At 41.4% G+C, this 24,890-nt stretch overlaps 1 protein-coding gene and 2 non-coding genes across 3 annotated transcripts; 1 reads left to right on the top strand and 2 right to left on the bottom strand.

Annotated features, from left to right (window-relative positions):
* Window positions 1–787: 787 nt before the first annotated feature.
* On the bottom strand, window positions 788–871 carry Trnal-uaa. The gene has a single exon. It is a non-coding gene; the product is annotated as a tRNA-Leu (tRNA).
* Window positions 872–6,156: 5,285 nt separating this feature from the next.
* Window positions 6,157–6,246, bottom strand: Trnai-uau. Its single transcript is given in 2 exon segments — window positions 6,157–6,192; window positions 6,209–6,246. It is a non-coding gene; the product is annotated as a tRNA-Ile (tRNA).
* An 8,108-nt stretch (window positions 6,247–14,354) lies between these two features.
* Window positions 14,355–20,562, top strand: LOC121853086 (centromere protein V-like). The gene is made up of 4 exons (XM_042347017.1): window positions 14,355–14,718; window positions 16,264–16,376; window positions 19,530–19,714; window positions 20,277–20,562. Exons 1-4 carry the CDS (start codon window positions 14,716–14,718, stop codon window positions 20,378–20,380), a joined length of 405 nt encoding a protein of 134 aa, XP_042202951.1. The 5' UTR covers window positions 14,355–14,715; the 3' UTR covers window positions 20,381–20,562.
* Window positions 20,563–24,890: the final 4,328 nt, after the last annotated feature.

Below are 24,890 nucleotides of genomic sequence, written 5' to 3'. Positions count from 1 at the left end.
AGTCCCCTAGAAGTACAACCTTATCTTCTCTGTGGATAAAGGTTAGCACTGTCAAGGTTGGCGTAAAAGGCCTCCTTGATGTCATCCTCTGCATAGTGTTGGGGCGTATACACCTGTAAAGAAGGCATGACATGAGTGATTCAGTGGGACTCTGAGCGTCATGAGGCGCTCGTTGATCCCAACAGGCATTTTAGTTAGCCGATGTACTATGCATTGGCGGATGGCAAAGCCAACTCCATAAATGCAGTTTCTCTCCGCAGCAGGCTTACCCTTCCAGAAAAAGGTAAAGCCAGACTCCGTTCTGTGAGTCGACCCTCGTCTGGAAGCCGGGAATCATTAATGGCTGTTATGTCGATGTTATATCTAGCCAGCTCTTTTGTCACATGGGCAGTTCTTCTTTCAGGACGCTCATTTGTGCCAGTATCCAAAAGGGTCCTGACATTCCATGTATCAAGCAACAAGATCACTAGATTACAAGATGTTGTAATCGCTAGACTAAGATTAGGATATAAGTACCTTTGGCAGTATAATATCCTTCGAACAGATGTGAACAAAACTAAAAGTAAATTGTGTTGTCAGATACATATGGCCACACACTCCAACGCTGTGTTCTTGACTGTGTGAAGAAACACACACAACCGTCAGAACCCCCACCAACCTGCGGAAAACCGTCCGCAAACCGTACACTCGGAACCGTCCACAAACACACACACACAATGTCTCCCAGTTGGTCAGCACCAAGAGTCGTGGTGTTCATCATCTCCCTCTTACCTTCAAAAATGTCAAGTGTCAGGTGTGGGGTTCGAACCCACGCACTCTTACGAGTACCAGAACTTAAGTCTGGCGCCTTAGACCACTCGGCCAACCTGACATTATGTGTCTCTTTACACTTGATGTTATAAATTTGAACTACAGTATATGCTTTTTCAACACCCCTTTACCAACACCCATCCGCCTGACCACCCATCTGTATACCCACCCGCCCCACCCGTTCGGCCGACCACCAGCACTACCCACTCCCCCACCCCCACCAACTCCGTTTACCAGTCTATGTAAGATGTACAGTATATAGAAATTGTTAGCAATGTAAGTATTAAAACGATAAATAGGGAAATGAAAAGAAAAAGAGAGGAATGGGAAAAGCAAGAAGGGATATGTAGTGAGAGTTTTCAGCATTATTTTTGTTTTACAAAACACTAGTGTAACTTACGGGACTAACTTACCATCTGTTGATACTGTTATAATGATACTAAGATTGGGATACAAATATTACTGGAGGGGCGGGTCAACTGTGTCATCTTAGGGATGCACATAACACTACAACATTAGGATGTGAAAACATCCAACCACACAGGAACAGTTAGATCACTTCTTTAAAGAAACAAGTTTGTTGGATAAGATTATAATATCTGTTATTTTAATGTAGTACAGTGCTCATGTCAAAATGAACTATTTCATGGGTGTAAAAATAATCCGTGTATTGTTATAACATTTATAATCTTTTGCAAGCCCCAGAAAGGGATGGCAAAGGTGAGGGTGGGAGCAGTATACTATCCTGTCCTTTTGATGTACGTTAATAGTTTTTATTGTCAATAAAATATTTAAGTTTCAATTTACTCGTATATGTGAAAAAGGTTAGGAAATGGAAACGGGAGCCAGCTATTACTTCTACAACTTAGACATGAAATTTCGATGTGAGAAAGATTCAGTAGTAATGATAAGCAGGAACCAAAAAAACAAATCAAGACTGCGGTTATGTTCGAAATGAGGCGAATAAGGTAATAAGAGTTCATAATATCAAGGAGCATTATTAACAGGACAAGCGAGGTTATCCTTAAACTATCTCGTGTGTATTGTGTTATGCACTTCAGCATTGGTCACCGTAATGTAGATTGAATACCGATTTCCTAGAAGCAAGAAAGCATTCTGAAGAAGATGACTCACATCAAGACCACGTGGTCTTGTGACGGCTTGTTGGCCCTTGTGGTGTAATAAATTAAATAAATAATAATAATAATAATAAATAATTAAGAGGATGACAAAGTTAATCCCACGTATTTGGAACCTTGAGTATACTGTAGAGATAGACTGAGAAAACTGAATTTGCATTCTCTTGTGAGACGTAGAGTGAGGAGCAATCCGATTGAAGTTTATAAATGGAAGATGGGATTAAATAAAAGCGATGTCACAAAGGTTCTTAAACTATGAAACCAGGAGTGAACACGTAGCAATGGTTGTAAGTTAAACAAAATATAAAAAAATCGGCGTGAAACAAGTAAATAGCCTACTGGTTTGGCTGACGAAGACCATACAGAATGATCTAGTGTATGTGGTCAGGTTTCTTCATAATAAACATTATTAGTGTGTGATACAGTTATGGGTGTTTTACTTTTCCTACAGGCATGATATAAATAAATAGAGAAATCGATAGATACACAATTATTACACATAATGAAGCATCCCATTCATCAATTAAAATTAATTATTTTTTTTATATCACACACTAACATTGAAATCTGTATTTGTAACAAACTAAAGAAAGTAAATGGAAAGTTAATAGAGAAATAATTAACACTTAACCCCCCCTCCCCCCTCAGCCATACACTCAAAAATCCCAGCCCGGAAGTCGGTCACTTTGAGGTTCTAGATCTGCCTCTGTGGCAATGAGTTATAGATGAAAGGAACAAATTACCAAGCACTATCATGACCTCGAACACTCTGGAAAGCTTCAAATATAGGTTGGACAGGTATATGAGTGATAAGGGTTGGGTAAACAAAGCTGCCTATTATGGGCCAATAGGCACGCTGCAGTATCCTTCAATTTTATGTTGTTACGAACCACGCCATCTATTGTTATGATCTACCTACCCAGCACCACGAGCAACGCCATCTAGGGACGAAACCCGAGTATGACTAGTCTTAGTTACCACTCCGGGGTTTCCCTTCTCCATATCCTGGTTGTTGTGTCACCTCCTCCAAGTCTTCCTCATCAGCTCCAGATCGAGGACAGTTCAGTTCACTCTGAGAAGTGACCACACTAGGATCACCTATCCTGGAAACCTACGGCATAGTGACTACCTACCATCTTCTTCAATACTCAGCCTTACTCGTCAGCCATCTCAGCACTGCACTTGAGTATTTTATAATCTTATATTGCCTTCCCACGTCGACTTGTTTCCTAATGTTGTATACATATGAATATACTGTTAAGCCAATGTTGTGTATGATTAGGTTAAGTATGGTTAAGGGTAATTTATAAGAAGCTGAATATTTTGTTAAGGAATTTATGGTACTTTATTATACACAACAAAAACTCGCATCCTTTGTCAACCCTTTTGTAGTATGATTGTCTTTGTTTTTGTTGTTGTTGTTGCCTGTTGGGATCTGGGTAGACTTAACTATATTCTAAATCCCCAACTCGTAACAATGTTCTTGTATATCAAGAATTTTGTGTGACTGAGACTCTAAGAACAAAGAGTCGAACCTTGAATCGAGCTTTAAGCCACATCTGTCAGAACTATCAGTAATTATGTAGATCAGTTGCGTAAAAACCGTCCTCCATTACCTCTGGCAGAATCTACGCAGGTTGTCATTTTCCCGTCAATGACCCACAACAAGTAGTATCTCGTCCTCATTATCACAACAGTGACAAGAACGTCTTCTACAACAGAGTTTTGATCTGTAGGAGGTTCAGCATGTGGGAGTCGAACTCTCAATCGTGTTTTTCGAAGCCATCAATAATTTCTTATGGTGTCAGCTTACTAAAAAGCAAATATGTCAGCGTCACCCATCCGGTAAAATATTATTATAGAGGTTAGTCGTTTTTATTATATGTAATGTAGTGACACTTCATGTCACGTGCATCACCACGAATATGAAAATCTGTTCCAACTAGAGATGGTTCAGTGTGTGGAGGACACGGAGTCTCGGAGCTGTGGAATAACTTTGGATCAGACCAGTGAAGAGTCGCCGGGTTACTAGTGTGGAGTCTTAACAGTCGTGGACTGTTAATTAGTTGAAGCGGACGAAACGTGGAGTGAAGGTGTACAGCGCTCCTTTGCTGCTCTTCACACCTGCCGGACGTAAGTTAATAATATTTAAACTGTTCTGAAACGCAGGAACCTGATGGTGTTAAAATAAATACATCCAGCTGTCGAACACTTATGAATGCGAAGTGTGTGCACATTAAGAAAGTATGACACAACGAGCATTCTTATAATATTTCATACATCGGTATTATTGCAGCTTCACTCCCATGGGTTAGAACAATTATGGGTTCACCAAAAGCTATGTCTCGTCAATTGCCATTTGTTTTCTAATACCACTTCCTTTGCAAATGGATAATAACCGAGATGGTAAATTCACGTAGGAAATTCACGTAAATATCATAATGGGTACTTTCTGTTTATATCCTCCTGGCTAGGAAGTTAGGCAAGGTTAGGTAGGTTTCTTTGATTGGTTAGGTCAGGTTCTATTGGGGGGGTTATAAATAATTCAACAACGACCCGTTTCCGACGGAATGAAGGTTAAATTCGAATGAACCATAGCAAATGCCACGATAAAAATCTAGATTTCTGGTAAAATACAATTGGTATTGAAACTTCAATTTCACCGACACATCTACACATTTTTTAATAAGGGAAAATTAAGGTAATCCACAGAGACCAGGAAACTTGGGACAGATCACCGTATTGACACAGCACAGTAATATCACTGTTTTCGTTATGTAAATTTAAGGGTTTGTGTGTGTTTTGTATATGGGTGAAGTGCTTGTGTAGAACAAAATAAGATTTTGGATAATAATGAACAAGATAAAACCCCAAATTGTGTCCATGATTAAACCACGGCAGTTAACACCTAGTGGTGGTTCAGTGTCAGCGCAGCTCTTGTCTCGCATTCATTCCTGGATTTTTATTACTCGAGAGATTCCTTATAATCCTAAGCTTTGTAAAGTAATCTATCATTTTCCTTAAGAATTCTTTGTTACGATCAGCCATGTTCCTTAGTGTAGTGAGGTCGCTAAAGTGGTTGTACGTATACCTGTTCTAAGTGGTTTTGATTTGTCGGGAGACTAACATGTGTAGCAAATCTAGAATAAAACTTATAACAAGACTTCGAAAAGTAAGAACTGTTTATACACAACTAAACTCTCAACTCAGCTTGGTATAAACTCGATGGTGGTAATATTTAAAGAAAGTAGCCCGGTGTAAAAGCATAAATTATGCTAATTACCTCCCGAAAGAAGGCAATTTCTAACTTTTAAACCATTTCGCCTAGAAGACACCACCCCCGGAAGACAATGGTTTAACCCATTGAGGATGATGGTTTAATTCTGGTTGTCCAAGTTATGTGGAAAATTTACTTGTCCTGGGCAAGTGATTTGAGATTTACTTGTCCGGATATTTTGTTTTTTCTTTACGTTATAAATTTTTTGAGGAACTTTGTTCTCCGAGTTTTTTTTTATTGGAAGAGTTAAATGGACTCCTTAAAACTTTATTTGTGTGTATCAACTCCCTGGTTATTTGTCTGTCGAAATTGTGTCATTGGTGGTAACTCTTTTCATGTGAAGTCACAACTCCTGTCACCACACCTCACACCTACAGGGTGTGATCGCCTATCCTAACTAACCCCTCCCCCATAATCTGGTTTCAGTAGTGGTAGCCCTTGTCAGGTGAGGTCATAACTCTAGTTACCACAACTTAGTGGTTCTTTGGAAGTGTTAATAAGTTCGTTCAGTGACGAAAACTCCAAAGGATGGTTGGCTGCTTTCATGTAAAGGCACCTGTACCTGACATAGATCATCAATCCTGGTGCACTGATGACCTCCGTGGTTGCACAAGTACGGTGAAGTGGGGTCTCGCAGCACCTGACAAATTCCCTCTTAAAATATTAGCTAGTCCGCCGGTAATTGCCGACACATGGACATGAAAAATTATCCGGGCTACAGGGCGCTGCTAACCTGCACAGGAAGATATCTTAACCCCTTGGAGACGACGATTTAACCCCTGCAGAATAGTGGGTGGCTCAAATCCCCTTTACACACCGTCAAGCGTCGCCATGGTAACGCGGTGGGAAGGTTAAGGGAAGGGGAAACTTGATTAGACTCAACGCCGTGGGTCACGCTTCTGAAGGAGTCAACCTGGTGAAGAAAACTGCTGCCCCAGGTGAGGTTCGAACTCACAACCCCGGCATTGCTCAGACACTGTCATATAAGTACCGTGCGCTAACCGATTGCGCCACTGGGGCTTGAGGAAAGAATAGCCACAGGGGAGGCTGGACCGGCTGCTGCGTTTTCTGTGGTGGTGGAGTGGTAGTGGTGTTGGTAGTTATCTCGGTCATGGTAATAGTAGTGGAAGTAGTAGTAGCAGTGATAGTAGTAGTGCTGGTGTGGGTGGCTTGACGGAGGCATGAACGGTGTGACTCAAGCATGGGCTGGGGTGGTATTACTGTGGCATGGATGGTGTGACCGAGGCATGGTTGGTGTGACCGAGGCATGGATGGCGTGACTTTGGTATGGGTAGGGTGAATGAAGCACGAGTGATGTGACTGAAGCATGGATGATGTCACAGTGGCAAGTATGAAGTAGCTGAGGCAATGAGGATGTGCCTGAGGTGGTGTGACTGAAGCATGGATGGTGTGAATGAGGTATTGGACAATTACTGTTTATTATATACATAAACTACATAGATATAGGCGTAGACAGAAACATAAGTCAATTTGCTGAAGACACTGAAATCGGGTGTGTAATCAATCTGACGAGGACTCCGCAAAACTGCAGGAAGATCTAAACAAAATTTTCGCATGGTCTGAAAATGGCAGATGAATTTAATGTGGATAAATGTAAAGTACTTAGCCTAAGAGATGTAAACAGAAACCAGATATCAGAAGAACAACGTTGTTAAAGAGGAATCAGACTGTGAGAAAGATTTAGGAGTAATGATTAGTAGGAATCTTAAACCAAGACAACAATGTGTATTTGCTCGAAACAACGCTAACAGCGTACTTGGGTTCATACAAAGGAGTGTTAGTTACAAGACTAGCGAGATTATCGTAAAACTCACTTCTTGCGCTTGTGAGACCTCACTTGGATTACGTAGTTCACTTCTGGTCGCCGTTCTATAGGATGGATATAGAATCCATAGAAAGAATTCAGAGGAGAATGACAAGACATTAGGAACCTTAAGTACAATGACAGGTTAAAACATCTTAATTTGCACTCCCTCGAGAGACGTAGTGAGGGGCGATGTGAGCGAGGTTTATAAATGGAAGTCTGGGCTAAACAAAGGTGATATAACAAAGGTACTCAAATTATCCAACCAGGAGCGAACTCGGAACAATGGTTTTAAATTTGACAAATTTAGATTTAGCCTCGAGATGGGTAAACATTGGTTTGGAAATAGAGTAGTGGATGAGTGGAACAAGTTACCAAATATCATCATTAACTCGAATACGCTGGATAGCTTCAAATATAGTTTGGATGGATATATGAGCGATAGGGGTTGGGTGTAAATGAAACTGCCCAGTATGGGCCAATTGGCCCGCTGCAGTTTCCTCCATTTTCATGTTCTTATGTTCTTAACACGGGAACCCAATGACTACACCGGAGGATGAAGGCAATGCAAGATGGACAGGCTACTAAGGCGAAACCCAATATATTGGGCAGTCAGTTGCAACTCTGTCTCACCCCAATTGTTGCAGCTACCTGCACCACTGGATCAGGAAAAAGGTTAGCCAAAATATGTGGTTGTAGCCTGCGTTCCTGCCTCACCACATAAATCAACTCGCGCACAGCCATCAACCAGCTCCTCATACTTTCAGGCTCATGGTATCGAGGGGAAACTTTTAAATTGGATAAAATCATGGCTTACCGATAGAACACAGAGGGTCAGAGTAGATGGTGTTAAATCTGAGTGGGGCCGTGTAACCAGTGGGGTTCCCCAAGGGTCAGTACTGGGCCCACTCTTGTTCATAATCTACATAAACGACCTAGATACTGGGATCAGCAGTGACATAAGTAAGTTTACGGATGACACCAAAATAGGGCAGCAGATTAATTCAGGGAAGGATGCAAATGCACTACAGAAGGATTTAAATAAACTGCAGGAGTGGTCAGTAAAATGGCAAATGAAATTCAACACCAGCAAGTGCAGCGTACTTAATATTGGAAGAACAAATACTGTCAATATATACAGCCGTAACCGCATCAACCAAGAGAAGTCGACGTGTGAAAGAGACTTAGGGGTACCTGGAAGCGCGGACCTACGGCCTAGAAAACTGTGTTAATGTTCGAAATAAGGCAAACATGAACCGGCTAGTTAAGTCAAAGTTAACCAGGTTGGTTCATGTATATTATTATTAGGCTTTAGTAACGAAACCCAATTGAAGTTTCTTCTTTTATTAAAAAGTATTATTTGTATAATTCCTGAGTGTAGATCAACCGTAAGTTCCACTATTTATGAGTGTGATAAGAAAGGACGGCGTCTATGTAAACAGACGTGAATCAACGTCCGTTCGATGTAAGTTTGTGAGTGAGACTGAGTAGTGACCCATCGAGGGAGAACGGAATAGACACGTCGTCGTCGTCCTCCCTCGAGGGAAGACGGAGCCATCCACTTCGGCTCTCAAATAACGTCTTCCTCTAGTCAAGGATATGGAGCTACTGCCCGCTTTAGGTGGCCAGGAGCCGGCTACTTTATGCCTTTACTCAGCATAGTGTTACGACCCTTGGGCCTCTTAAGGGTGTAACAATATCACAAATTACACTTTGTACTATAGGTCCAGGAATAGATCCCACCAAATTATCACCTCATTACTATGGGGTATATTGAAATACATGCAGTAGTTGTAATAACAGAGTATATTAACAAATAATCAATAAAATAAATATATCAGTATGTACAAAAATAAACAAATACAAGTTAAATCTGATCAAATAAATGACTCAACCGAGTGACAAAATAATGAACACAAAAGTAAAGACTTATTTAGTCTAGAAACTACCATGAACAACCTGGTCTATCCACCACACGAAACCTCGTAAATAAGTTATTTTCCGTGGATCTCCAAAATATGATTAACAATAATCTTTCACAAATAATACTATACTTGGTGTTATAAAAGTCGAGCAAGGTTTACACGTTATACCACTAGAAACATACTGTACAATAAGAAAGGAGATACTCTGTACTTAACTAAACACTGCCGGGCCCATACTAAAATAAACAAAGCGAGCGGACGCGGCAGAAATGACTTCACAAGCAAAAGACGTTCACGTTGGGAATCCACAACCAACGATGGAACGCTCACTCGTAACAATAGTATGACGCAGCTTCCCGTGGGCACACCTTATCACGTGCATTGAACATGTCACCTCATTGCCAGTGGAAAGTTACAGGGGATGAATCGGTATATAAATCAAATGTAATTAACCCATTTATATAATTCTTATGTTTATGAAACATGGGCCATTACAAACAGAGTATTAGGTTTTATATCTAGAGGTGTAAGTAATAAGAGTGCAGAGGTCTTATTGCAACTATATCTTGCGCTAGTCAGGCTGCACCTCCATTATGCGGTTCAGTTCTAGTGCCCTTATTATAGAATGGATATCAATTCACTGAAGTCGGTGCAGAGAAGAATGACGAAAGTGATTCCGGGACTTAGAAACCTTCCATATCAAGATAGGTTAAATAAACTAAACTTGCATTCCCTAGAAAGACGAAGAGTGCTGGGAGATAAGATAGAAGTATTTAAGTGGGTGAAAGGAATCAATAAAGGAGATATAGATAAAGTTCTTGTAGTATCCGAGCAGGATAGGACTCGGAGCCACGGATTTATCCAATTTAAATCCGTTGCTACGAGTCCTATCCTGCTCGGATATTATAAGAACTTTATCTATATCTCCTCTATTGATTCCTTTCACCCACTTAAATACTTAAGTACATCACTACAATCACTTCACCATAATCATTTTGCCACAATCACTTCACCATCACCACAATCACTTAACCATCACCAAAATCACTTCGCCACAATCGCTTCACACAAGCAATGGCCCTATACAATATTATATTTGTGATATTAAATGTTTCAATAAAATACAACATTATTATTCTCTTGGGTAAAGGAAAAGTTGTATTGTTTAACTGAAAGAAACTTATTGAATATGGACCTGGAGATTTAGATGGCCAGTCCAAAAGGTCAATTTCATTCGACCTTTCCTCTGACCAGCGCTTCATCTCTCGTGGCTTGTGAGCAAGGCAGTTATCAAAGAAGTGAACATTATTCATCAAACATAATTTGTTAACACTTATTTCATGAATTGGCGCCTTCATGTAGGTGAAAATGCGCGACTTAGAAAAATATAATAGGCGAGTGTGGAGGCACGAATGGTGGGCAGCCTCCAGCAGCTCGAGGCAAACGTCAGAGATGATGGGTAATGTAAACTGTTGTACACTGAAGAGGAAAAATAAGAGATAACTGTATTATATACTGATGGAAAAAAGAACAAAATATTGGTATTGAGGGAAAGGTGTTTGTTGATCAAGTAACCCAAATTAAGAAGCACATTTCAGTATTAATAGTATGGATAGATCTACGTAGTATTAGTTAAGGGCTGCAAATTGGTGCCATCTTTTACCGTAATAATACAAGACTAATACCATATGTTGGAGTTTGATAAACTTTATATAGGAGCAACTTTTCTAGACTATTACAAATTCTAAATGGCAATTTAAAATATGTATGCCCTTTTTGACCCGATCTAATGTTGACACTGGTGTATATACTATTCAACACAGTATGGTGGCTCGGTGGTCGGCAATAAAGTCACAGGAAAAAAGTCACAATTTTGGCTAGGAAAAAAGTCCCAATTAATTTATGGTGGCCAGTAATAAAGGTTAGGTTAGGTTACCATCAGTTCTGCATATTCCTTTACTGAAACTGATTGACATATTAACCTTAAAAAATGTGAGAATTCGATAGTTAACTTTTCTTTTTTTCCCTGTGACTTTTTTTCCTGTGACTTTTTTTCTGTGACTTTTTTACCTGTGACTTTTTTACCTGGATTCGGTGGCTCACTGGCAAGGTACCTGTTGTGGATGATGGAGGCCTCGGGTTCGACTGCCAGATGGACTGAAGTCGTGTTGAACTGGACTAGGCAAAGACAGGATTTTGAATGGTTCGTAAGTAAAATATATAATAATAATAATTAACGGTTTATTGAAAAAATTCTGCAGCCCGAAGGCTGAAAATATACATTGGACATAAATGAATAGTAATTCCCTCGCAGATGGTGTTATGAGGGGCCTCACGTGGTGTAGTAATTCCCTCAGATGGTGTTATGAGGGACCTCGCGTGGTGTAGTAATTCCCTCACAGATGGTGTGATGAGGGACTTGACGTGGTGTAGTAATTCCCTCACGTGGTGTAGTAATTCCCTCACAGATGGTGTTATAGGAGGGACCTCACGTGGTGTAGTAATTCCCTCACAGATGGTGTTATGAGGGACCTCACGTGGTGTAGTAATTCCCTCACATATGGTGTTATGAGGGACATGTGGTGTAGTAATTCCCTCACAGATGGTGTTATATGAGTGAGGTTTGGTCCCAGGCCTTCCTATCGTAGACGGATTAACACATCGGTGGTTGTTGTTGGGTCTCGCGGGGGCCGTTATCACTAGGTACCTGGGACCTCACTGTGTGAAGGTTAACTTGGGTACGACTGTTACTGTTGAGTTGTTCTCACTGACTTAAGCACTGTTCACCTCTGTTTAACACTGGTTCCGTTCTTTTCCTAAATGAAATTGTAACTTCTGGCGAGAACTTGTTGATATTCCGGTGGGGAGGAGGGTTCAGGGGAGGGGGTTGGTATGGGCCAACTTAACAGTTGACCTGGCTGCTCCGAGAGGAGCGCCAGGTACGTCTTGACCCTTCGGTGGTCAAGGATGTAGTGTGATATGTGTTACCAGTGATGTTGGGGCTGGTGCAATGGAATTACTCTACAATAGAGAAAGAAGCTGTGACTCTACTTATGGCACTGGAAAAGTTTAACATGTATCTTGGCAACACCTACCAGAGAATTGAAGTTTACAGTGACCATAATTTATTACAGTTCAGAAGTCGAATGAAAAACAAGAATCAGAGACTTAATAGATGGTGATTAACTCTGCAGGGAAGGACTTGGTATGTTGTGTAGGACTCCTTAGCTTAGACCGGGATTTCCACACTCGTGGCTCCTGTGAACAACAACATTCTGCTTATTATTTCCTTTCAAACAATTTCTTTGTATAGGACATTGGTTGTATACCTACACGGTTTATGTATACTATACATGTATACCCGTACCGTCTATGTACACTGTATACCTGTACGGTCTGTGTACACTATATACCTGCATACTCTATGTACAGTGGATACTTGCATTGTGTATATACCTGGTAAAGTTTATACATGTTTCGTATATATATACACCGAATTGTATATTTGCGTTGTGATGTACAGTACGTGGTGAACTACTGTGTGTCTGCATGCATGTTAAACTATACGGTTGCTTACATACATGATAATTTTATGCTTTCCATAGTCCAGTACATGCTGAGCCATTTGTAATTTGTATGCCGACTTTACTGATGACCTACCTCCCTCCCTACAGACGTTCTTCTACTTCCATATTTACAGGAAGGTAAATAATAATGTAGTTCCTCCTATTGTTAGCTGTAAGTGATTTCCTGTACCTGCTGTAACAAGTGTTCTACTGTGGTGTATAACAGGTGTGTTCTACTGTGGTGTATAACAGGTGTGTTCTACTGTGGTGTATAACAGGTGTGTTCTACTGTGGTGTATAACAGGTGTGTTCTACTGTGGTGTATAACAGGTGTGTTCTGCTGTGGTGTATAACAGGTGTGTTCTACTGCTGTGTTCTTCTCACAGCAACACACACCCCCAAAATACCTCCTCTTGATATTACGATTCAATACGTCCTGTAAGGTATGTAAATTAAGCAGGGAGGACGTGGTCAGTTTATTTCTTACGCAATATAAATATTTATCGAGGGTTAGGTTTGGTTAAGTTAGGTTAGCTTAGGTCAGGTAAGGTTATGCTTGGTTAGGTTCCTTCCATAACACAATACAGCCTGGGTCCGAATCGCCTGAAGTTTAATCACCCTAACCTAGCCCAGGCAGCGTTGGTGTGTCTCATCATCTGGTGTAATATTTTTTTTTGGGGTCTTAAACGTACGATGGAAATATTGAAGAGTTTGTCTTGTTCCCCTTAACACTATTTTCTAACACTCAAAGTACTACAAACTCGTAATTTTAAAAACTATTGGAAATCCAGGCATTATTTATTATTCATTCTATTTTAAAAATACTTCCATGATGTTTAATTGTCTCTTCAAATGTGGGTAATATGGCGTGGTACTTAAATCAATTGTTGTATTAAATCCTCTGTCAAATAACTATTTACTTTTTTATGATTTGCGTTTTTAAACTGTTGTATAATTTACTTGACTTTTGTCATAGCGTTCCAACACTTGCCACCAGCAACATGTTATAAAAAGAAAGTCACTGGAAGTTGTGAACACTCACTGTACTGAGATAACCTTGACAAAAACAAGATTATTGACGTCTCTCACTACAGTAGGAAAACCTTGTCTAACTTTACTGTACCTAACGTAACCTAACCTGACCTAGCCTAACTTAACGTCTCTAACCTGACCTAACTTACCTTAACGTCACTAAACTAGGATGACCCAACATAACACAACTAACCTTAACTTAGATATGTGTAAAAATATGTACTGTATATCTGAAATTTTGGGCACACACACACCCCACACACGTACGTTCATGGCAACTCTACTCCTGACATGAACTCGCAAATATTTTCTGCGTACTAAAAACAAGGCAGCATTTTTTTTATAGGTATTTAAGCCTTTGTACGTTCACAAGAGTTCTCTATAAATTCCAGGATATAACAAAGGGAGAACAATGGGTGTGTTCTCATCTCCTCCCTTAACAAAAAGTAAGGGAGGTAAGTTCCCCCTGAGTGATGCCAAAAGAACTTATTCTCACTGAATCTCTCCGACCTTTATTAGTGTGTGTGTGTTCGTCAGGCAGTTTTAGTTCGCACAGGAGAATAATAGAATAGGGTAATGGATGAAGAAGAACGGTAAGAAGGTTGATAAACGATGATAAGAAGGGGGAACAGTTAAAGAGAGAAAGAAGCGTACAGTCACCTGCACATGATGAGGGGGTATGAGAGAAAGGGGGGTGTAGGAAAGGATGTGAGGGAGGGAGGGAGGGGAAGTGGGGGGATTGGAGGTTGGGGGTGAGGGATGACGGTGTATATAAACTTGTCGGTACATCCTGCTGGTTTAGTTGTGGCTCTGACCGTCCCCCTGTCTACGACGCCTCTTGTCGCTCCTCCTCCTTCTTGTAGGTCTCTGTTTTTACTGCACCTTCCCGCCAACGTCCTTCTCCGACCTGCCCACACCCCCGCCATCCCTAGTCGTCCGAGTCACATCCCCGTCGTTCCTGGTCGTCTAGGTCAAATCTTTTAGACCCCAATCATCCATTCCATCTGAGGCACCTGTGGGGAGGGGCACAGCAGAGACGTAAATAACAAGTCCAGGTCTTCGTCAGCTGCAAGAGCAAGAAAAACAATTGAACATCAACAGTTTGGTTTACTCAAGCCGTCTTCTCAAACACCTCGGCAATATGGTGAGTGACTGAACCGTTTATTTGTTGAGTTTATTTTTCGTCTTACTCATTTTCTTCTTCTTGGCTGTTTATATTAACCTTTGTGTTATATTGTGTTACTGTTAAAAAGAGAGAGAGACAACTGGTCGACGAACTGCACCAAACATAAGGTCACCTACTGCTTGGTGATCTTGTTGACCTCTTTCACTCTCTCTCAAACACGCACACACAAACACAAAAGATGATTCCGTGCACACATGATGATACTCAAACACACTCACAGATCCATGATAAGTGAACTTAACTAGACGATGACGTAAGCGAGGAGAGTTAACACACGAGGGATATTAACACTGGAGGAAAGATGACAATATTAAAATACCTGTGTGTGTGTGAGCGCAGGTGAACGCCGCGCAACAAGTGTGAACGGAGGTGAACGCCAGGCAACAAATGTGAAAGGAAGACGGGGTTAACATGGATGTATGTAGGTGAAAGGAAGTGAACGCCAGGCAACAGGTGTAAACGGAAGTGAAAACCAGGCAACAAATGTGAACATAGCGGAACGTAATGACAGCGAGAAGTATTTTTTCCTTGGTTCGTGGAGCGTTGAAGGTGAGGTGGGTGAGGGAGGAAGGAGAGGGGGGAGGTGAGGGGGCTTACCTGCCCAAGGTGACGTCTGTGTGTGTGTGTGTGAACCAGCAATTTGGTTAGTCTTAGAGCTCTCTCTCTCTCTCTCTCTGTAAGATAATATCTTGTTCCCTAGGGCAGGAAAGTTTCTCTCTCTCTCTCTCTCTCTCTCTACACACACACCTGGAGCTTCACACCTTCAACTTTCCTGTCAAACATTCAACTCACTTGCCACATAAAGCTGCGTTATGGTGGCACCTGACCTGAACTGGCCTGAACCCGTACTTCAGTGCTCTTTGTCTCTATCTTACGAAGTCAAGTCACATATCAGGGTCAGACGTCAAGGAACTAGTTAAAACAGAGACGCCGCCAGAAAGTAGTAGAAAGTAGAGCTGATAACATTTTGTACAAGATGTATGTCCGGGCAAGGTGGACACAACTCTAATAAACAAACTGCCTCCGTTAGCCAAACACTTACTGGAGGTGTGTGACGCTACTTAACACTTACTGGAGGTGTGTGGCGTTACTTAACACTTACTGGAGCTGTGTGGCGTTACTTAACACTTACTGGAGCTGTGTGGCGTTACTTAACACCTACTGGAGCTGTGTGGCGTTACTTAACACTTACTGGAGCTGTGTGGCGTTACTTAACACTTACTGGAGCTGTGTGGCGTTACTTAACACTTACTGGAGCTGTGTGGCGTTACTTAACACTTACTGGAGCTGTGTGGCGTTACTTAACACTTACTGGAGCTGTGTGGCGTTACTTAACACTTACTGGAGATGTTACGTTACTTAAAACTTACTGGAAATGTGTTACGTAACTTAAAACTTACTAGAAATACGTTGTTACCTAAAACTTACTGGAGATGTTACGTTACTTAAAACTTACTGGAGGTGTTACGTTACTTAAAACTTACTGGAGGTGTTACGTTACAGGTGCACTTAACGGGGAAGGAGAGCAGCATGGTGCGTCACGAGGGCGGTTGTCACTGTGGAGCTGTCAGGTTCCAAGTGGTCGCCCCACACTCACTCACTGTGCGAGATTGCAGGTAAGTTGATTATTGTCCCCCCCACACACACACTCCCTCACCCATATATACAATCATGCACATATACACACGCACATACATACACACATCCAAACACATACACATAGATACACTCACACATATACTGTACATACATACATACACGTACATACATACATACATACATACATACATACATACACACACACACACACATACTGTACATACATTCATACATACACACACATATACTATACATACATACACACATATATGTATATGTATGTGTATGTGTATGTATGCGTGCAAGTAAATCACTGTGGGTGCGCGTGATCCAGGTATATGCTGATAACCACAAGGAAAAAAGAAAACACGAAGTTCCCAAGCGCTTTCGTGTAATTCACATCTTCAGGGGTGAGTACAGACTGTACTTGCATATATATGTGGCTTCATTACTTTGTAAATAAATATCTACCTACCAATTAGTCATTCTTCACTATAGAATAATTGGTTCCCAACCTGTACTGTTCTGTGGCCCTCGATCAAAGATAACCTCGAGGCGTGGCCCCCATTACATCTTTCTTCGACGAGGCAAACAAAGCCACGTCGCGTGAATGAGCATGTTGGGGTATTAGATTTTAATATTTTATTATTATTAATGGTACAGCACCAGTAGCTACAGGGACAACATAAAATAAAACTGCCACACAAGAAAACAGTATGAAAAGGTTCCAACTCATGGATATTTGAACAATAAAAACCTCTGTTGTGTCTACAGTAAATGCAGTGTACAGTATTATAATCTAAAAAATAAACTCGACTCAACCACAACTCGGGCAGTGAAAACTAGGGATGCGTCAAGTTTACACGCCTTGCAAAAAGAACTGAAAAAGTTCATTAAAATCTCTGTGGGTTGGTTGGCTGAAATTACATTTTTGCTACCAGTTAGGGTATCCGTGGTTGAGTCAGTCAGGGCAGATTACGCTCTTTCCATTTTATGCTCTACAGCGTGGAAAAACCCGCTTCACAGATATAGGTAAACGAGACTAGAATAAGTACAATACTCGGTAAGCCATTTTACTGATATTTGGGTAGGTACCTATTGCCACCCAAAACTCAAGTTTTATTTAAATTTGTTTTTTTATCAACACCATTAGCTCATATGGTTTCAACTCTGGCACCTTGCTATGAGGGTCAAGACTTGTTTAATTTTATTATGAACTTGCATGGTTCCAATTACCCCATGGCCCCCAGGTTGGGAACCACTGCAGTTAGACCCAACATACAGCCGCATGCTTAAATACTATCTATCAAATAGTCATTACACACAACCAGCAGATATCACGTGCTGCTTGATGCGAGTTACTTGTCACTAGTGAGGTTGGGTTTGTTACTAGCTTCAACTCGTTCAAAAATCACTTATTAGGCGCAGCGTGTCCGCCAACAACGCATCCCGAATAGCTGGGGTTCATGAGTCTCCAGTTAGAGATCTTTGTCACAACACAGCACACACTCCTGGGAAGTGTGATTCTTGTTTTTCCTCTACATAATATGAGACTATTTTATAAACACTGGTGTCATAAGAACTCTAAAAAGTAAATGAGAGAACTCGAGCGAGACGACGACATCGTCTTGGTGTAGGACCAGGTCGACAAGCCTGGTACTATTGTAACTAGTGAATTACTCTGGTACAGACCAGTACAAATTATATCTTCACTCAATGTCCTCCAGTGTGTTAACTGAATCAACAAGTGACCAGAACTGATCTGCGCATCCAGGTGAGGTCTCACTCCTTTGGATGAACCCAAGTACTTTATTAGCCTTGTTATGAGCAAAAACACATTGTTTACTTGGCTTAAGGTTCCTACTTATCATTACTCCTAAAGCTCTCTCGCAGTCGGATTTCTCAATGGCATCGTTGTTCATTTGGTAATTGGTTTCCCTGTTTACATCTCCTATACCGAGTACTTTACATTTGTCTGCGTTGAATTTCATCTGCCATTTTTCAGACCATTCGAAATTTTTTTTTTTTTAGATCCAGTTGATAACTGGCACCGACAATATTCTTCCCACGCTACAGCACACGAAGCTCCTGTATCAAGGACCGTTCTGGCCGCTCCCTACCTCTGGCCACGTTTTTCACACCCATCACGTGGTCCTGGTCCGTCTCTCACGCCACACCCTCCACCACCACCACCACCACACCCTCCACCACACCCTCCACCCACACCCCACACCCCACCACACACCACCACACACCTCCACCACACCCTCCACCACCCCCACCACACCCTCCACCACACCCCACCCTCCACCACACACCCCACCCTCCACCACACCACCCTCCACCACACCCCACCCTCCACCACCCTCCACCACACCCTCCACCACACCCTCCACCACACCCTCCACCACACTCTCAGCCCTCCACACACGCCCCCCCCTCTCGTACCAATACTCAGCACTTGTTAGTTTAAGTTGTGTTGTCACCTTACCAACACAGAAGTAGGAAAATATTGTAGGAAAGTGTTTTTGTGTGAGGCTGACACTCCCTCCTTCCTGCCTGGCTGACGTCACTCCATTTTCCTCCTCCCCCCATTGTACGTCTTGACTCACCTTCTGACCCTCTTAGTGTATGACGTCATCACTCCTATTCCATCTTGGCTGCTGTTTGACGTCATTCCTCCGTCACTGTAGATTACGTCACTCATGCCCGTCCACATTGTAGACGACATCACTGTTCCCGCCCTCACCAATGACATCACTCAAATGACCCGAAACCCCCAGTTAAAATCGATTGAAGCATTATATCATACACAGGTGGCTCTGTGACGTCATCATAAACACGCCAGTCTTTTGTTTATATAATATAGTATTGCTGTGGACGGAGTAACTCCTCGCACCAGTCGTCTGTGTACCTGTGTTGTCTGTATACAGGTTGAACCAATAACTGTAAACTTGTATGATCATTTTACTGATTAAAAATCTATATCTATCTATGTATCTATGACCATGATCACTTTTTGTTGACATGTGATCGAGTTGTTGGCCAAGTATAGTGTGAATCGCCAACCATCACGTGATCTATGACGCCATTATGAGCTGTCTAGTTATGATGATGCAAAGAACTGATTTACCATGACCTCGTATTGACTCCTTGTTGACCTTCCACAGTTGCAGCTTGTGCGTCAAGAAACAAAACAAGCACTTCATCGTTCCCTTCAGCCAGTTCAAGTTGTTGAAAGGTCACGATTCTCTCACCACCTACTCCTTCAACACTCACGCAGCCAAACACAACTTCTGCTCCACCTGTGGTGTTCAGCCCTTCTTCATCCCTTCTACAGATCAGAGCGGCTATGGTAAGTCTCGGGTCATGACGCCCACCGTTGACGTTTACTGTGTTGTTCGTGTCCTATAGGGCCACCTCCACGGCTACCTCACCTAACTTGACCTTCCCTATCATGTCTTATATTTCCTCGTCCGTCAGGTAAGCTCACCTTCGTCAGATCAGAACAACAAACTTAAACTGATTTACATGTTGTGAATCATGATGACTGTAGCAACGTTGAGGCTCTCTCTCTCTCTCTCTCTCTCTCCACTTAATAGGGATGATTGCTTTTTTGTTATAACTTCTATATATTTCCTTTTTCTTTGGGGGACATATGACTGACCATAGACGATCATGTAGAATAATTCACTGTAGATCCTCATCATATTTATAAACGAAGAGTTCATAGAAAACCTAACCTACTTTAGGCTAACTTCGCTATTTTATGACGGTAAACGACGCCTTCAATACAATAGAGCTAATTTTACCATATACGAATTAATTCCCATTGAGTTATAACAATAAAAAGAAAAAATATCCTTATGGCAAAAATGTTTATCTATAAACAGGTTAATTAACTCCTCTTCCCACAGGTATTGCACCTCACTGCCTGGATGACGGAACTGTGAAGAAGATAAAATATGAAAAGTGTGAAGGCAAGAAAAAGCAAGAAAAAGAAGTGAAGGCGAAGAAGTAAATGAAGAAGACGAGAGAGAGAAAGACAGGCACCTTCCAAAACACAATGACAAACTCAATATAAGAATTAAACCAATGACAAACTCGATATAAGAATTAAACCAATGACAAACCACAATGATAAGAGTCACTAACTTATCATTAACTTAACTAAGTTTTGTGTAAAAATAAACCAGAAATAAGTATATAGTTTGAATTGATCACCTTATATAATACTCGCTAAGGAGGAGGAGTGGTGATACATGATACGTAATGTACACTAGAGTACTTAAGAAGTCACCTCAAACCTGCATGGTGATCTAGCCGGCAAGTTGGGCACCAAGCAGAAGGAATTTTCCCGGTTCGTAATGATGTAATACTTTAGTCAGATTACACCACATTACACCGTACCACTCTATACCACACCACTCTGTACCACACTATACTACACCACTCTGTACCACACTACACCGTACCACTCTACCACACTGTACCACACCACTCTGTACCACACTACACCGTAACACACTGTACCACACTGTACCACACCACTCTGTACCACACTACACCGTAACACACTGTACCACACTATACTACACCACTCTGTACCACACTACATCACACTACACCGTACCACACTACACCGTACCACAATATACCACACTGTACCACACTATACCACACCACTCTGTGCCACACTATACCACACCACTCTACCACACCACTCTGTACCACACTATACCACACCACTCTGTACCACACTATATACCACACCACTCTGTACCACACTATACCACACCAGTCTGTACCACACCACTCTGTACCACACTATACCACACCACTCTGTACCACACTATAGCACAGCCAACTCTACCACACCACACTATACCACACCACACCACTCTGTACCACACTATAGCACAGCCACTCTACCACACCACACTATACCACACCACTCTTTACCACACTATACCACACCACTCTTTACCACACTATACCACACCACTCTTTACCACACTATACCACACCACTCTGTACCACTGTTCTAGCGTCTATAACGAAAATTATTGTCATTAACTCTTGAGTGGCAGGTTTTTGGGGTCAAACACATTAAGTCTGTTCTGTGGTTTATTCAATTTACACACTAGATACACATGATAAGATCTGACAGGATAACCAACCAAATAAACCCGACCAGCCATCCTAGCCTAACCCAAAACTCCTTGGATAAACTACTAGCGTTGGTTGAGTTAGTAGGTAAAACTTGGTTTATGCAAGGGTTGTCACGCCAGTTTGGTCTCTCCTCCACCAAGTATAAAAATAAACGCGGCAGTGTATTCGTTCTGTGGTTTATTATGACCTCGCAGTAATCAGTTGTTTCTGTCTCAACATTTTATTTTTGATTTAACAAAGGAACTGTTCGGGAGAATTTTTTTCTTTGCTTCGAGCATCATGTTTATATACACTGTCTTTAGTACATGCATGCTGAATCAATGTGAACTTGTATTACGATGTTACTGATTATCTATCTATCCATCTATCTAAGGTTGTCATTTTAATTTTTCAAGACCGTACACTGAAGGTCAGTATCCGCGGTAAAGAGAAAATAACTCCTTGTCCATTCACTCAACACAGAGCTGCCTCAGTCTCCTAGACTCAGAAGATAGGGTTCACTGCAACAAGCGAGGAGAGAGGCAGGAAGTGAGCTGTTGAGGTCCCGACTACGGGTGCATGTTGCAGACTGCGGGTAACGTCACTGCTGACGTCATTTGCCGCGGTATGGATACAAGTACGTGGTAGATGAGTGGAAGTACAAGTAGAGGAAGTAGGTGGGGACACATTCGTGCGAAATTATACAAACGCACACTAAAAATACTAACGCCTATACAGATACACGAATAATCCATAAACAATTACATAATCGCAAGTACCCATGAACGTGTAGTGGATTCCTCCCCTCCAAACGCCGTAATCCACTACAAACGCACACTTAAGAAAAATACACTCGCACGTAGTGTACATCATCAAAGCTGTTTATAAAAAGAATTAAATGAATAAATGTTTCACTTCAAAATGACAGGCAATTAAAAGCTTCCCCAGGAATTAGAGCTTAAAGCTGTCCTGCCACATCTTATCCCACCCCAACACCCTTGTCGCTTGTTGCTCTCGTGTGAATAATAATAATAATAATGTTAATAATTTTGTGATTCAAAAGGGTTCAGGAGTACATTACTATTATGGTAAAATTAGGTCACAGTTAACTTGTCCCAGTATGCCGTGAACTCTCCTCTTCTCACTTTTCGGGCCAATAATTTTGCAACGCCGTGACCGATTACTCTGAATGTAGCTTGTGGATTTTGTTGGAACCACCCTTAAGAAAACTTGATACTATTTTTAGCTCAACGTGCAGTCAAGATGGTCACAACAGCTAAAATCGTAAAATAACCGTCCGGGTGTTAACTCTGAAATGCCTTTACCGATCACCATCAATCTACAGTACGCCCCGAGTGAAGATTCCTATTGATTTTGGACCTCAGACTTGGACAGTTTTCGGCATTGTGCTGAAAATATATTTTTTTCCCGTGGCGTTTTTAAAAGCTATTTGATATAGACATTTTGTTTTAAGAGTTTTATGTCATTCGTAGTAGTAAGAGATAAAGGGCTAGTCAAAGTTGTAATAACAAAAGCCTAATCGCCAAATGGCTAGTAAGATGACACATGGGGAAATGATAAATCAAACTAAAATTATGTACTGTACACAGTACCACTTATAGTCGTCTAGGTATGTCTGAGTACATCCTCTATTGCAGTGGAGCCACTTCTATACATGTCTAATCGATTTTTCTACTTACGAATATTGTTGTACCGATCAGGCGTTAACATGTACACTTTAATACATATTAGATAGATAAATTGCCAGCGAGCAGAGGCTAGGGAAGGAAAAGTAATGTCATAAATAGCCTCTTTACACTCTAAATCCTGACAGAACAGTGACGTCATTATTGTTTATGATCTAAATCCTCGCCGAACACAGTGGCGTCATTGTTTGCTCTCTATAAATCCTTACATAGGTGACGCCATAACTGTTTACAGCACAAGCCAGTCTGCACCGAGTCTTGAATCATAGACGCCCTCCACTCCCTGCTGTATCAGACGCCAATAAATCTTGTTTGGGATTTGACTTTAAAGAAGATAGACCCGCACTACAATATAACCTCTCAATCCCACCTGGCCATCCTTTAGGAATACCAAAAGTCATATCCCATATCTATATACAGCATACATAATGCAGCCTACAGCCAAGTAACCCGTACATTTACCTGTGTATACTTTAGGATCTACAGTATATATAAACTAAACAACTACTTCGGGTATCAGGAATAACACTCCATGTTAATATTTAGGTTAAAAATGGCAGGTATATGTATAATATAATTTTGGTAGGTGGGCTTTGTGAGGCAGGGCCGGATTAAAGGGGGGTTAGAGCCTAGGGGCCCTCACACAAATGGGGCCCCGCAAAGCAGATCAAGTTCTGGGCACCCAAAAAGATACTGTGAGGAACACACACACACACACACACACCACACCATTATACCAATTTGAATTACGGGTTGGAAGAAGCTAAAAGCAGGGTACTTGACCAATCACACCACGAGAGCCAACTCAATGTGGTTTGATCACCAACGTGGCCGCCAGCCTCCACGCACACACACACAGATAGATAGATAGATGTTTCAGACCGACAGCCAAACCTCGCCCACACACACCCACAAGGAAGGAAGGGCAAGAAGGCGTTATCCCAAACTCCTATTAAATTTTTTTTCTTGTTTTCGTGAAAGTTTACCGCGTGGGTGAAGGCTTAAAGTTGCCCCCCGCCCTGGCATGAGTCCACGACCTTGTCCACCACTGTACCACTCCCTCCCTCCCTCCCATACTCCTCGCTTATCAACTCTTAAATCCTCTCCTTTTCCTCCTATCTCTTCCGTTATGCCTCTTCTCTTTTACGGATATTGACATTTTTCAAGTTACTTTTATAATTATATTTTCTTATCCTTTCGTATATATTTAATGTTTATTGTTCTAGTTGTATAATTTTTCTCGTCCCTCCGTTTTTGTTCTTGCTATTCTATCTGTTTCCTTCCATTCTCTCATTCTTATCTTATTTCCGCCTCTCCTTCATATTTCCTCCTTTTCCCATGTCTCTTATCCACCGTATCTTATATTATCCCATCTCTCCCCATACAGTCAAACCCCCAAAGACTTTATTAAAATTTTGTTCAGTCATCTATGGAGTTTTACATGGCTTCTGTCTTTTTCCTGTTATTCTGTACTTGTATTCTTGTTTATTTGTTGAGCTAAATATCTCTTTTTTCTGCCATTGCTTTGTTGTCTCTCTTCTTTCTTTTGTTGTCACTTACGTTATGTCCTTATGCATAATATGTCTTCACCCTGTTACTGTACGGATGAGAGGTGTTTTTTCTCAAATACGGTCACAATTCTATATCTTTTACGTTTATTTAACTTTTCGAATA

This window comes from Homarus americanus, unplaced genomic scaffold (genome assembly GCF_018991925.1).
Source record: "Homarus americanus isolate GMGI-L3 unplaced genomic scaffold, GMGI_Hamer_2.0 scaffold15794, whole genome shotgun sequence".
NCBI lineage: Eukaryota > Metazoa > Arthropoda > Malacostraca > Decapoda > Nephropidae > Homarus > Homarus americanus.
The sequence above is the reverse complement of the archived record's forward strand: the minus strand, read 5'-3'. Positions and strand labels throughout refer to the sequence as shown.

Bases quoted from the DNA above. Each gene is read 5' to 3' on its own strand.
- LOC121853086 (XM_042347017.1), top strand. The intron at 16,377-19,529 runs GTAAGTTGATTA...GACCTTCCACAG, and splicing joins CTCACTGTGCGAGATTGCAG to TTGCAGCTTGTGCGTCAAGA. The intron at 19,715-20,276 runs GTAAGTCTCGGG...CTCTTCCCACAG, and splicing joins TACAGATCAGAGCGGCTATG to GTATTGCACCTCACTGCCTG.